The sequence below is a fragment of the Anabrus simplex genome, chromosome 2, assembly GCF_040414725.1.
Source record: "Anabrus simplex isolate iqAnaSimp1 chromosome 2, ASM4041472v1, whole genome shotgun sequence".
Taxonomy (NCBI): Eukaryota; Metazoa; Arthropoda; class Insecta; order Orthoptera; family Tettigoniidae; genus Anabrus; species Anabrus simplex.
The window spans coordinates 616,942,682-616,959,004 of NC_090266.1; the positions used below are offsets into that span (position 1 = coordinate 616,942,682).

Below are 16,323 nucleotides of genomic sequence, written 5' to 3' on the forward strand. Positions count from 1 at the left end.
TTACAACGCACTGTGTCTACTGGTACGGGGGAGTACGGACTTAGTTTTTTACTTTCTTTGATCTGTCTCCGTCTCATCTTTGGTCGAGACTGTAAGAATATGACTTGTAGTGAATGGTGTAGAAGTACGGTATGTAGAATCTTAGAACCTTCTGGGTCATTGTGGAAAGCAGTAGGAAACAAGTTCACTCCTCATTTGCCTTGTACTCTTCTTCAGTGATGCCTAGACTTTCTATAATAGCTGATGGTGAAATTGTTGGGGATCCAGCCAGCCTTTTGGCTGAGGACTCCACATTCACATACATTATCCTTAAAGTCTGTGTCTCTTATGGAGATTTGTCTTTAAATTTCAGGCTGTTGATGACGGTAGCCCAGCATTTGAATCTGGTGTAAGGCCAGGTGATCTCATTACTCACATTAATGGTGAACCCGTTCAAGGATTGTATCACACACAAGTTCTTCAGCTGCTGCTTTCTGGTGGTGACCATGTGACCCTCAGATCAACTCCTCTGGAGAATACTTCCATCAGAACCGGAGGTCGTAAGCGTGAACCTTGGCAAAGTAAACTTGCTCGTCGCAGTATGCACCGACAAAGGAGACAGAAGAGAGATCATCCAGATAAGCGACGGAAGCCTTCGCTCTTTAGACGCATCAGCAGCAAACGAGCTAGTGTGGAACTCCAGCAGGTAAACTTCATTTTAAATTTTACAAGGATTTTAAAATATCATCCAAGTCTCGGTAGTAATTTTGAAGAGGGATCAAAAATGTAACACACAGCATTCATCCTGATGGAATGTGAGCGTTATATGGTAGGTCTGTTTTTTGCTGCTCAAGTGTTATGCTGTTGTTATGTACAGTGTTGTATGGGTCTACTCCTATGTTATTTCAGAATAGGTATTTACTTCACTTGTTCTGATAATCAAGACCAGCAGATATGTGGGGAAAATAATACATGAAGTACTATATCAGCAAAGAAGAATCCACATGTGTTTATGCCAGATATGGTGGCATTGTACAGCTTTATTATATACCAATCATACATCAGTGTGGGAATACTGAAGAAGCATGGCCAGCTAGAAAATGAGGAGAAATCAGCATGCAGTGGACTGAATTCTATCAATTAACTTATGAACTAATCCTTTTTACAAATACAATAAGAATGCAGTAGTACAAAATGTGCACTATTTGACAAATTTGACATTGGGCTTGCACAATTTTCTACTAATGATAATAAGACTGATGTTGTCAATGTTGTTATTAACATCCTAGTTTTTCTGTAGACAAGTTTGATGCTCCATGTCACCTTATCGAGTTCTAACCTTTTCATATGCATTTAATCATTGCATTTATACTAGCCCTATTTTAGGACTTCTCCAGTGAATTTAGATTCTTTTGATTTATTTTTGATACAGGGTCATGTGGTAAGTTCTTTAGGACAGTTGATGGTAAAATACATAAATACTTTTCACACTTGTAAATATGAACACAGGTTACATAACATCATCACAATATTAAGTAATAGCATATATTTTCACCATGAAATGGGAAATGAGACAACTAAAATGATGACTTACAATAAAGGGGAAAATTTCTCCCAAGCTTCACTTTCCTAATTAAGAAAATGATGTGAACTGGAAAAGAATTATAATAATCAAATTTACACAATTGTACAGTATATATGAACATCAATTTTCAGTTGAGAAAAGCTGGAACTGAAGCTGAAGTTCAGTTAAAATTACTATCTATATAACAGTGAAAATTATTATTGAAATTAAGAAAATATATATTTTAAAATAGGACTAACAAGCTAAAGCATATTTATTTACAAGTAAACTTATTAATATTCTTCAGTCACTGTAGGTTCTCGTACTTCTCAATCAAAAATGGAAGTACATTTTTAGTTCATAATGAATTTGTGCACAAATAACTTATCACCTGAGGATCGTTTACCACTAACATGTTGCATTAGGGTCAGACTGCGTAACTACTGTTTTTGTCACTTCTGAGTTTCTACCACTGTACAGAGCAGGAAATTAATCCCTACCTTAATGTCGAACAAGCATATCTCAGTTCAGCGCAGGAAAGAAATTAGCCATCAGTGTATCTGCATTTAAAAAAATAAATGATTCAGAGAGATGGAAAGACTGTTTCATTTGCCTGGCCCTTAACAGTAGCCAGGTTATATCATTGCACATAGACGAGACAGCTCTTATGTCTGTCTGACCCTAACGTTCATTTTATTGTATGTTAACTCCAAATGAAGTAATTATTGTTGACGACACTAGTCCCTGCTGTAACGGGTGTTCTTCAAGGTAGCCCAACCTCACCTACACTATTCAATATTGCAACTGATGGAACAATTAAAGTGGTTTCTGACACTGAGGTTACAGATTTTTAAATTTATTTTTTAGTGGAAGGGCTAAGCAAATGGTCTTGCATTGCATTTGCAGATGACAGCTCATATTTCCTCATGAGGAAATTAGACAGAAGTACATGGATATGATTAGTGAGAAGTTCCGAACAGTGGACAGTAAGCACGTTCAGGATATAGAAAGAGATTAGGTGGCATACAGGGATGCTGTAGTGGAAGCAGCAAGGGAATGCCTAGGAACAACTGTGTGTAAAGATGGGAAAAGGTAAACATCTTGGTGGAACAATAAAGTGAGAGCAGCTTGTAAACGTAAAAAGAAAGCTTATCAGAAATACAAGGGCTGATGCCGACAGGGAATTGTACATACATGAAAGAAACAGAGCAAAACAAATAGTTGTTGAACCCAAAATAAGTCGTGGTAAGATTTTGGTAATAACCTGGAAAGGCTAAGTCAAGCAGCAGTAGAAACCTTTCTGGACAGTAATAAAGAATCCCTACGAAGGGAGGGGAAAAGGAAATGAACAGTGTTTTGGGTAATTCAGGTAAACTCACACTGGACAGATGGAGGGAATATTTTGAAAATCGTCTCATTGTAAAAGGAAATCTTAATGGTGGTGTCGCAAACAACCAAACGCATGGGGAGGAGGAAAGTGATGTTGGTGAAATTATGCTTGAGGAAGTCGAAAGGATGGTAAATAAACTCCATTATCGTAAAGCAGCAGGAATAGATGAAATTAGACCTGAAATGGTGAAGTATATTGGGTTAGGCAGGAATGGAATGGGTTCATAGAGTAGTAAGATTAGTATGGAATGTTGGTAAAGTACTTTCAGATTGGAGAAAAGCAGTAATTACACCTATCTATAAGCAACGGAACAGGAAGGATTGCAACAAGGATTGCCCACAAACTTACTACACTGGCGTAGCAGGGGGAGAGGTGATAATCCCACGTGGCGCGTCCCAGGTGGTGGATAGGGGCGTCCTAACCGGCTTGCTGGCGGACTTGAGGGAAATAAAATACCTTTTGCAGACCAAACACACAACCCCGTATGGGTGGGGGAGCAGACGAAGAATACACCCACAGTATCCCCTGCCTGTCATAAGAGGCGACTAAAAGGGGCAACCAAGGGATGATTGTCTTAGAACCATGAAACCACGTGGGGAACACCATAGGTCGCTTTTACTTGCGCGTAGTACCACTACGTTACGTACACAATAGGTTTGTGATTAGTAGCAACACAGTGCGTTGCCGGCTTTTACAGTACCTGTGATTAGTACCACTTTAGGAGCAACACCATGGTTCTGGCTTGCCTATGATTAGTACCTGCTATATGAGGAACACCATAGGATAGTGCAAGTCCCTGTGGTTAGTACACGTATGTGATGAGCTCCATAGGTTTGCGTTGCCTGTAAATGGCACCTCAATGTGCGAAACACAATAGGTCTGTATTCCATGTGTGAATTTCATTACCTGTGAGTAGTAACATAATGTGTGGAATACCGCAAGTCCGCTATTATTGATTAGTACCGCAACATGACAAATACCATGGTTCTACTTTCCTAGCGGTAAGTACCATTGTAAGGGGCCGATGACTTGGATTTTGGACTCCTTTAGGCTACAAGCATCATCGATTCAGTATTATGCTATAGAAGCAGTCCCATGGTCAGTAATATTATTGTTCTACGTCAGTTTCTGTGAATGTGAGGCATTGCGGGTCGGATCCACTGATTGTTTAAAATTCATATCCATCCATTCATTCTTTGTCCTCACGTTTTGAATTCTGGTCAGTGGAAGACTTTGGACTTTTAATTTGTCATTACATTTCGTCTCATTTCCTACCATTAGGGGCCGATGACCTAGATGTTAGGCCCCTTTGAACAAGAGGCATCATAATCATCAGTATGCCAGGCAAAGTATTCACTGGCATCTTGGAAGGGAGAGGGCGATCAGTGGTTGAGAGTAAGTTGGATGAAAACCAGTGTGGTTTCAGACCACAGAGGTGCTGTCAGGATCGGATTTTCAGTATGCGTCAGGTAATTGAACGAGGGGAATAGACAGTTGTGTTTATGTTTCGTAGATCTAGAGAAAGCATATGACAGGGTATTGAGGGAAAAGATGTTCACCATACTGGGGGACTATGGGATTAAGTGTAGTGTACCGGGAAATGATTATGGGGCCAGAGCATGGGAAGGATCTCGGGTTGTGTGCAGTTACTATTGGAGCAGGTACAGAGAAGAATAATTTTGCAGGGCGAATAATAGATTGTAACTAAAATTTTTGACAATATTTATTTATATTCTCAAGTAAATCACCCTGCTGTTGATTTATCAAAATTAAATTTTCAATCGATCTTTTCAGAATGCAAAATGAAATATATGCGCTGTTATATTCTGAGACATCCACTTGATGTTAATAATGTCCAGAATGAATACCAATTTTCTGAGATCTCAAACACCCTACAGTTCATCTAGGATCTCTTATATAGACTCAAATTCGAAATAACACTTTGTACATAGAACTTCATTTAACCACTTGAAGTTTAATTACATCACTTGTGATGCTAACCTAAAGTTTTTCTAAATTATTAAACATAACATTAACTCACACTACAATCTGATAGTTCAAATAAATATTTTCAATCACTTGCTGAAAACTCCTACAGTTCATCTAAACCAATTACACTGACTGACAGAGCAAATGCAACACCAAGAAGGAGTGGTCAGAACTTTATGCCAATTGCAGGGTAGACTGACGTCACTGAGGTATGCTCATGATGTGAAATGGGCCGCTGTGCTGCGCACGTAGCGAACGATAAATGGGACACGGCGTTGGCGAATGGCCCACTTCGTACCGTGATTTCTCAGCCGACAGTCATTGTAGAACGTGTTGTCGTGTGCCACAGGACACGTGTATAGCTAAGAATGCCAGGCCGCCGTCAACGGAGGCATTTCCAGCAGACAGACGACTTTACGAGGGGTATGGTGATCGGGCTGAGAAGGGCAGGTTGGTCGCTTCGTCAAATCGCAGCCGATACCCATAGGGATGTGTCCACGGTGCAGCGCCTGTGGCGAAGATGGTTGGCGCAGGGACATACGGCACGTGCGAGGGGTCCAGGCGCAGCCCGAGTGACGTCAGCACGCGAGGATCGGTGCATCCGCCGCCAAGCGGTGGCAGCCCCGCACGCCACGTCAACCGCCATTCTTCAGCATGTGCAAGACACCCTGACTGTTCCAATCCGTCGATTGGTTGAAGGAGGCCTGCACTCCCGGCGTCCGCTCAGAAGACTACCATTGACTCCACAGCATAGACGTGCACGCCTGGCATGGTGCCGGGCTAGAGCGACTTGGATGAGGGAATGGCGGAACGTCGTGTTCTCCGATGAGTCACGCTTCTGTTCTGTCAGTGATAGTCACCGCAGACGAGTGTGGCGTCGGCGTGGAGAAAGGTCAAATCCGGCAGTAACTGTGGAGCGCCCTACCGCTAGACAACGCGGCATCATGGTTTGGGGCGCTATTGCGTATGATCCCACGTCACCTCTAGTGCGTATTCAAGGCACGTTAAATGCCCACCGCTACGTGCAGCATGTGCTGCGGCCGGTGGCACTCCCGTACCTTCAGGGGCTGCCCAATGCTCTGTTTCAGCAGGATAATGCCCGCCCACACACTGCTCGCATCTCCCAACAGGCTCTACGAGATGTACAGATGCTTCCGTGGCCAGCGTACTCTCCGGATCTCTCACCAATCGAACACGTGTGGGATCTCATTGGACGCCGTTTGCAAACTCTGCCCCAGCCTCGTACGGACGACCAACTGTGGCAAATGGTTGACAGAGAATGGAGAACCATCCCTCAGGACACCATCCGCACTCTTATTGACTCTGTACCTCGACGTGTTTCTGCGTGCATCGCCGCTCGCGGTGGTCCTACATCCTACTGAGTCGATGCCGTGCGCATTGTGTAACCTGCACATCGGTTTGAAATAAACATCAATTATTCGTCCGTGCCGTCTCTGTTTTTTCCCCAACTTTCATCCCTTTCGAACCACTCCTTCTTGGTGTTGCATTTGCTCTGTCAGTCAGTGTATATAAAAAAATAGTGCACTTGTTTTATGGCAAGCCTTATAGTTCATCTAAGTGAAATGACTTCATTTTACACAAACTTTGAAGAGAAACCTACAGTTCAAAATAAGACCTGAAATCTTCTTGAATAACCTCCTACAATTATAAATAGTAGGATTAGAATCCACACGAAACACTTTTCCTTTGACGAATGTTGCACAGTGAATGATTGAGTGCTTTATTAAAAAGTCAGTTAGTGTCTAAGTGTAATTACTCACTCAAAAATATATGAAATACACTTATATCACCTGTAGTCTGCTCATAAGGATTGATGAAGTACTGTCCTGCGGTTTGGTGACTGGAACTTTCTGCAACGTGCAACTCGAACTCGGCACCAGCAGCGTAACACGTTCCACCCCATGAAGACACCATGTTATCATCCCTCGTAGAAACCATGATCTATCCCTCGCTGGATACCACGAATATCCCACGAAGAAACCACGATTAATCCCACGCTGGAGATGACGTTCTACACAGTGTAATATCACAACACATCACCAAGATTTCCAATGTTCTTTTGAAGAGAAATGTTGAAACCTGGAAAGTTCAATTGGCACAATACAACGAGCTATAGGACTCTTAATTATCAAAAATCAAATCAAAATCTCTTTATTTGCAAATGAGGTGTCTACCTCGGTGGCAAATGGTACACTAAAGTACATTATTGTCAAGCACTAAATATTAAATTAACAAGAGAAGAAAATTTTCCTATAATACAATATTATACAATTTACGCTAACAATGTTTTCTATTAAACGCACAGCTCATCCTTAATAAATTTATATTGTTTACAAAATTCTAATTATAATATCTCCTGTACTACTTACAAATATAGTCAACTGATATACAGTATGTGGAATTGCTTCAAATTATACTATAAAACTGGTATAACATTAATATTTACATTGCATTTATTTATTTACTATTTTTTTTTACCCGTTCTGGATCCTAAGTAGCATAACGACCTGCTGCGTCTTAACTAGAGCCCCTTTTGCCACCACTTTTCAGAGTTCCTGAAGGGCCTTCACAGCTACCGTAGCGGTCCCAGGGCCCTCGAAGTCCCCACTGTACTTCACCCCTACAGGCAGTCCCCTACTTTGGCTGTCCAAACTCCTTAGACCAGGGGATGGAATTAATTTATTCACACACATTTTTTTATTTACAATAACCTGCACCGGTCGAATGTCCTCTAACACTTCATTTATTTTCTCTGTTGCTGTTTATTCTCTTCTTGAATATCTGTACAGATTTTGGAAAAGGATCAAACACTACCCCTGGTAAACTGTTCCACTCCTTCACACCCTTCCCAATGAATGAAAATTTACCCCAATCGCTTCTGCTAAAATTCCTTCTAATTTTATATTTGTGGTCAGTCCTGCTGATATAATTATTTTCCAACTGAAGCCTCTCACGGATATCTCCCCATGCTTCTCCTGTATAGGCTCTATATAATCCTGTAAGTCTAGTTTTCTCCCTTCTCTTACTTAAAGTTTCCCACCCAAGTTCCTTTAACATTTCTGATACACTACTCTTTCTCCTGAAATCCCCTGTTACAAATCTTGCTGCTTTCCTCTGCACACTATCTATTTCTTTTATTAGGTATTCTTGGTGAGGATCCCAAACATTGTTTGCATATTCCAATAATGGACGAACCATACTCAAGTAACTTTTTCTTTTAATTCTTTGTTGCATCATTTAAGTAGCCTCATTATGACATGTAATGATCTGTATGCTTTCCCAACAATGTCATCAATATGACCCTTCCAGTGCAAATTACTTTCAAATCTCACACCTAAGTATTTGCACTTGCCATCTTTTGGGATAACTACCTCATCCAAAGTATATTCAAATTCAGTTTTAAAGCTCCTGTTTGTAAAAGTTGTAACAGTTGATTTGCCTGCATTAACCTTCATATTATTTTCTTCAACCCATTGTTGGATACTTTCAAGGTCCCTTTGTAATTCTGAACAATCCTCAATGTTGTTTATTTCTCTATAAACAATTATGTCATCTGCATACAATCTTATTTTTGATGTTATATTGTTCCCTAAATCATTTGCGTATATTAAGAAAAGTAACGGACCGATTATACTACCCTGTGCAATTCCCTGCCAAACTTTCTCTTCCTGAGATACATTATTTCCTACTTTGACTTTCTGAACCCTTGAATTTAGAAATGCTTTTATCCAACGTATAACCCTTACGTCCAATCCTATTCCCTCCAATTTCTTTAATAATATTCCATGTTCCACTCTATCAAAGGCTTTGGAAAGATCTATGGCTATGCAATCTAACTGACCTCCTGAATCCAACTGATCTGATATGTCCTGCTGAAATCCCACCAGTTGTGCCTCACAAGAAAATTTCTTTCTAAATCCATACTGGCTCCTCATGAACCAATTTTTATCATCTCATATCCCTCTGATGTACTTCGATATTAAACTCTCCAGAATTTTACAAACTATACTGGTCAGGCTGATTGGTCTGTAGTTCTCTGGTTTCCTTTTATCACCCTTTCCTTTATAAATTGGTATTATTATAGATTCCTTCCATTCCTTTGGTATTACACTATTATTTGTGACATAGTCAAAGAGAAATTTTAAATAAGGCACTATGTACCACCCCATTGTCTTTAATACCTCCCCAGTAATTTGATCACTTCCTGCAGCTTTTCCTTGCTGAAGCAGTTGGATTTCTCTGAAAATATCTTCGTTTGTGAATGAGAAGCTTCTTGTTTCCCTCTGTCTCTCTCCCTCTCTATCTTCTGTTTCGGTTTCCAACTCTTGACAATCATCTACTGAATCTCTAAATTCCCTACTAAATAGGTTTGCTTTCTCAGTATCTGTTAAATAGTGTTCACCCCCTTCTCCCACCATTGTAGGAATTTGGACTCCTTTTCCTTTTTGATTCCTGATATATGAATACAGCTTTTTCCATTTCCCTTTGTGGTCATTACCCTCTTGAAGTATGCCATTCATATAATTCTCTTTTGCTTCCTTTTTCACTTTATCCAGTTCCCTCATTAGCTGTTTTCTAGTTTCTCTACTCTCCCTACCCTCTTTGATTTTCCTGTTTACTATTCTACATTTTCTTTTCAATTTTCTTATTTCCCTTGTATAATAAACAGGGTCTGAGGTCATTTTACCCTTCTTAACAGGTACAAATCTCTTCTCTCCTTCCCAAATAATTCCTTTAAATTTAGCCCAAAGTGTATCCACGTTACTCCCTTCACTTATCCAACAACTGAATTGTGATTTAAGATAAGTCCCAAATTCATCAACTTTAGTTTTTCTGTACAATTTCTTGTCTTGTGTAACCCTCTTATTAAGCCTTTTTGGTACGAGTCCTACATCCATTATTACAGCCTTATGGTCTCCTATTCCTTCAATTACCTCAGTTTTATCAACAATTTCCCATGGTTTAACCAAGAATACATCTAGTAAGTTATTGAGACGAGTCGGTTCTTGTACTACTTGTGTAAATCCTTCCTCCCAAATTAACTTATTTGCAAGTTTCTGTTCATGCGCTTCACTTGCAGCTCCTTTCCATTCAACTTCAGGCAAATTTAGATCTCCCCCAATTATTACCATATCATTATTATTGTTTTTATGAGTATAATCTATTATTTTTTCGAAGATTTCCATGTCTCTTTCCTCTCTTCCAGGCCTGTATGTTCCTATAATTCCCACCTCCTTCATATTATCACAAACTAATTTTATCCCTAATATTTCATCCCTTTCATCGGTAAACCATTCATGTGAACAGTAAGTTTCCTTCACCAGAATAAACACCCCCCCTCCCTTTTTATCTCATCGGTCTCTACGATAGACTGTGTACCCTTCTGGAAATACTTCTCTATTACCCACCCCTTCTTTCAACCACGATTCCACTCCTATCACCACATCAGTCTCATAAGATTCCATCAATGTACCAAATTTTAATTGTTTATTTACTACACTTTGACAGTTTACCAAGAGCAATCTCAGACCCCCTTCCTCCCTAAAACTTGACTGTTGCAATTGGGTAACTATAAATTCCTTACTATCCTGAGTTTCTTTTTCTAGTTGACTGAGCCAGCTTGAAGTACAGCTGGCTCTTTCTACTAGTTTTCCTGGTCAGTATTATAACTCAAGGGAGTTGCCTGTTTTACAGTACATATCTTAAGATTAATAAAATCTAGAACAATATTTGCTATCTTTCGTTTACCTGAATTGTTTAGATGGAGGCCATGTTTTGTATAACTGTATCTCTCAAAACTGCTGCATTCAATAACCTGAGTATTCCGAAAATGTTTACAAATTTTAACAATATCTGTATTGACCTTGTCCACTTCAATGTTCACACACGAGTCTCTACTCAAATCATGCCTGTGGGGCACGTTCACTACAAAAACGTTAGTGTGGGTCAGCTTCCCTAGTGTATGTTTAAGTTGTGATCTTACATTCTTGGCGTCGTCGCGAGCTACGTCATTCGTCCCACCGATGATAAGCACTGCATTGCCGCTCCCGAAGTTCCTAGTTGCTGCTTCTACGTTTTCCACAACACTGCTGTTAGAAGCTCCTGGATATATTTCTCCGGTTGCTGCTATATTCTCGTCGTTAATCACTCCCGCAATTCCCCTTCCTTGGCTATCACCAAACACAGCTACCTTCGCTGATTTAGGCCTAACTGGGTCTTGAATCTGAATTCTAGGCCTAAATTTTAAACTCGGCACGGCAACGGATCGCGATGATTTGGTTTCATGCGCGCGATCACTTTCTTCCAGGATTAAATTATTTAGGGCAGAAAACCTATTTCTAATGTTTATTGCCGGAAATTCAGTTGTAGATTTCTTCTTAGCCGGCCATCCACGAACTACTTGACACCACGTGCTCGAGTTTGTTACTTGTACCGGTATATCACTCGAAGAATGGTCAGTCCCAAATTCTAGCGATCGCAGTCTTTCTTTTAATTCTTGATTTTCAACTTTAAGAGTCTCATTGTCCTTTTTTATAATGTTTATAATTTCTAATGCTCTTTTATATTCATCATCGTCTGTTTTTGGTGCTTCGTCAACGCCGTCCCCAACAACAACATTCCAAACACACTGCTCACAAATCCAGTCAACATTTTCATTAGTTTTTACGTCTCTAGGGCAATTTCCGCACTTATAATGCCACCATTGATCACATGAATCACACAACATTCCATTTTTCACTAATTTTCGACATTTTCCGCACTTTTCGTCACATTTTACGGTTAATTTACTCGGAGAATAAAACACTACGTCGTCATTACCGGGCGCCATTTTGAAAAAAAATTATCATTAAGGAGTTGTATTTTACACTGACATAAGTCTTAATGCACAGTTTGCACTCGCACTTTTGTTCTACGATATTAAATACGTGACTCAGAATATTACAGTCAATGCTACAGTTTGAACTATAAGTCAAGTTAATGCAGTCATGACCCGAGGTCGTTTTCAAAATCGAAAGCATGGTCTTTCACTCACAGTTTATAAAACATTAATTGAACACTATCACAGTTCATAATAATCACTGATTTTGTCTTAAATTCAATCGTAGAATAACTATCACGGTCCGTGAAACACTCGAGAAAATGCAATTAATATCACTCCTATAACAGTCTCTTGAATATTAATGTTCACAGCTTAAGAGGTTTTTATGAATGAGTTTGCATGACACGAGTTCGTATGACTGCCAAAACTGTCCTTAACATTCAGTTCGTTTTTTATGGTAATAATCGAAAGTTTAAGAAAATACGTGAAAAATAGTCGCATTTAGTTCTATTACCGTAATTATTGAATACTCGAGTGGAATAGTATTTCAAACAGTTCACGATCGTAATTGTATACGAGAAATGCATCTCAAAATTAATGAAGTTGTCATAAATTGAAAGTTCAGTTTATCACGCACATTTTCCTAGTATGCTGTCGCTGTCAATGATCACGACAAAGTTCAAAAATATGAGAAATTAATAAAGTCCACAATACCGTCGAACGGTAAATTAAACACTGGTATTCTCAATTATACTTCAATGCACAGTCTCTATCATAAAATCACTTAGTTAAGACACTCGTAAATCTTGTACGACGAAAACTCGGTTTGAGAATACGTCAAGACGCGGTTGAAACTTCACTTACTACGACCTCGCACAAATTCATAGTTCTAGAATATAACTTTCATTTCTCTCGCGAAGCGCGACGGAGCATAATGACATCTAGTCATGATTGAGTTGTAGAGTTCAAGACACACGCACACTATACCCTCAGGTCGTCAACCTATTTATATCCGGCTGGAAGCGAGCTCTCTGAGTCAGGCGACAGAGGGGTGGTTATACATTCCAAACTTCAATTCGTCATATCTTTTAAACTACTAGACGGATTAATCTCAAATTTGCAACGTCGTATATTTAAAACGTGAGCTACAAGTTGGTATTAGTCTCATATTTATCGGTCAAGTCGTTGAGAAGTATAATAAATATTTCGAGACGTTTCTGCGGGAAGGTGAGATACACGTGGTGCTGATGTCACTCGACCTTGCCCCCTCTTGTGCTGTCTTCCTCATACAGGGCAGTAGAGACGAGAACGTTCTCTCGTACAGCTGTTCGGACAACGGCAGGAGGGTACTCGGAGTGAGGAGATAATGACTTTGTTAGGAATGAACTCAATAGATGAAGCTGTACGCATAAACCGGCTTCGGTGGTGGAGTCATGTGAGGCGAATGGAGGAGGATAGGTTACCTAGGAGAATAATGGACTCTGTTATGGAGTATAAGAGAAGTAGAGGGGGACCAAGGCGACAATGGTTAGACTCAGTTTCTAACAATTTAAAGATAAAGAGGAATAGAACTAAATGAGGCCACAGCACTAGTTGCAAATAGGGGATTGTGGCGATGTTTAGTAAATTCACAGAGGCTTGTGGACTGAATGGTGAAAGGCGTAACGGTCTATAATAATGATTATGTATGTATTTGTGCTAATTATTTCTGTACGAGGCACTGAAAGGAAGTTGCGTTACTGAACCAGTGATTGTAATTATTAATGGCTGCTGCGTTGTGTTGTCAGCGAGGTAATTTTTTCTGGCCATTAGGAGACGATTTTGTAAAATAATTTATCAGAATGTAACATTTAATGTAATTAGAACTGTGTGACCAAGATGCAGAGGGACTTATGACAAAGAACCCCGAGTTGCAGTTTTTTCATTTCTGAAAGACGATGGACTTCACCAGAATGGATTACAGCAATACATTGGGACAACATTCATGACGCCCATATTTCAATGGTAAGCTTGGCAGTTTGTAATTTAATAAGTGTTAAAAGCTGCATTTTGCAACTGATGACCATTAGGCACATACTCTCTCTTAGGATAGGATGATCACTTGCTCTGTGGGATCATGATTTAAGGGCATCACATTTTTTTTCTCTAATATGTTTAGGTTTATCTACACTGGGGATGTTGCCTGCTTTTACATTCAAGTTTGGCTGTACTCTGGTTGCACAATGCTTGTTTTGATGCCAGTGATGGAATATTGTTAGTGCTTCTTTCTTAGGTTGTAATATACCAGTAACTAATCAGATATTTTAATATTCATTTTAAGGTATATGAACTACACTTCAGTGATGGATCTATTCTTACACACAGTGAATGTTACAACAGTGTGACTGGTAAGAAGTATTCTGTGCCACTTCAAAAACCTCGGCTGAAACAAGGAGCCATACCATCAGTTTTGCCTAACTGTCGTAGTTACTTGTCTTCAGCTTCTTCTTCAAGGGAGAGTGCTGATGAAAAACAAGAACTTTTAGAATATAGAGATTTGGCAGCAGTAATAGCAGAAAGTTTGCAAACGCAAGCTCAGTACAATGAGGAAAGATGTTTTGTGAATTTTGAGGGATTTCTCCAGTGTTTAGAAGGAGCATAGTGAAGTCAAAATCTCTTGCAACATTTATACTCCTAGATACTAAAGATGTACCAACACTCTTGTGCTCTGTAGTAATGAATAGTGACCTCATAATGTCTCTGTGTGTGAAAAAATCAACTTATAAAACTGGGGAAAAGACAGTTTCCTTTGGTAATTAATAATTTAACTGATACTATTGATTGTTTAGAAAACTTTAGCCGACTGAATAATGAGGATGCAGTGGAGGATCACCTGCTGTTCATATCTAGTTATTTAATGAGTATATCAAACTTTGTTGATGGAGACAATGTTAGTACAGTAAGATTAATTTTCTATGTGAGCAGTTAAGTTTATTAGGTGCACACAAGAATCATTACACATTATTCCTCAGTCTCTGGTATATTCCATTCAATGTCACCACATGATTATAAGTTTATGAGAAGATCTGGGTACCTAGTACTGCCTCATCCTAACACACTTCATCTCAGATTTGTGCAAACTATATCTGAAGTACTTATTTGATTATTGTTTGCTTGAAGGAGCTGTACCAAATGAATGGTGAGTTGCTATAGTAGCCCCTGTGTATACAGGAAAGGGTGATAGACATGAAGCTGAAAATTACAGGCCAGTAAGCTTTGTTAAGGCATTCTTTCTGATTATATTAGACATGTTTGTGAAATTAATAACTGGTTCGATAGAAGGAAGTTCGGTTTTAGGAAAGGTTATTCCACTGAAGCTCAACTTGTAGGATTCCAGCAAGATATAGCAGATATCTTGGATTCAGGAGGTCAAATGGACTGTATCGCGATTGACTTGTCTAAAGCATTTGATAGGGTGGATCATGGGAGACTAGTGGCAAAAATGAGTGCATTTGGACTAGACAAAAGAGTGACTGAATTGGTTGCTATATTTCTGGAAAATAGATCTCAGAGAATTAGAGTAGGCGAAGCTTTATCTGACCCTGTAATAATTGAGAGGGGAATTCCTCAAAGCAGTATTATTGGACCTTATGTTTTCTTATATATATCAGTGATATGAGTAAACAAGTGGAATCAGAGGTAAGGCTTTTTGCGGATGATGTTATTCTGTATAGAGTAATAAATAAGTTACAAGATTGTGAGCAACTGTAACGTGACCTTGATAATGTTGTGAGATGGACAGCAGGCAATGGTATGTTGATAAACGGTGTTAAAAGTCAGGTTGTGAGTTTCACAACTAGGAAAAGTCCTGTCAGTTTTAATTACTGCGTCGATGGGGTGAAAGTTCCTTTTCGGGATCATTGTAACTATCTAGGTGTTAATATAAGGAAAGATCTTCATTGGGGTAATCACATAAATGAGATTGTAAATAAAGGGTGCATGGTTATGAGGGTGTTTAGGTGTTGTAGTAAGGATGAAAAGGAGAGAGCATATAAGTCTCTGGTAAGACCCCAACTAGAGTATGGTTCCAGTGTATGGGACCCTCACCAGGATTACCTGATTCAAGAACTGGAAAAAATCCAAAGAAAAGCAGCTCGATTTGTTCTGGGTGATTTCCGACAAAAGAGTAGCGTTACAAAAATGTTGCAAAGTTTGGGTTGGGAAGAATTGGGAGAAAGAAGACGAGCTGCTCGACTAAGTGGTATGTTGCAAGTGATAAAAATCATTGACGCCGAGCACTATACCCTTTCTCCCCTGACTGTTATAATGTAAATAATTTGTAAAAACGTTATAATTTCCTATGAGTGCGTCAATTATTCTTTGGAGCACCACTGCTAGCTCTGCTAAAATTACCCAATGATTTTACGTATTGGTGCCGACTACTTAGTCTATAAACTTATATTGTCAACTATCACCATTGTACAAGTGTTTCTCGTACTTAATTTTCCCATTGTAATGTATATTAATGTGTGCATGTTAAATACTAATCAGGTACCTGATTTTTGCCTTGAGTGTTATTAA

General features: G+C 39.3%; 1 protein-coding gene across 2 annotated transcripts in view; it reads left to right on the top strand.

Moving 5' to 3' along the window:
• The window catches only part of dop (microtubule-associated serine/threonine (MAST) protein kinase dop), a 578,024-nt gene that overhangs the window by 445,491 nt on the left and 116,210 nt on the right, over positions 1-16,323 (top strand). For both annotated transcript variants that reach the window (XM_067141035.2, XM_068226223.1), the window contains exon 20: positions 353-685. In XM_067141035.2, the coding sequence (XP_066997136.2) occupies positions 353-685 (333 nt within the window). The remainder of the gene's footprint in view (positions 1-352; positions 686-16,323) is intronic.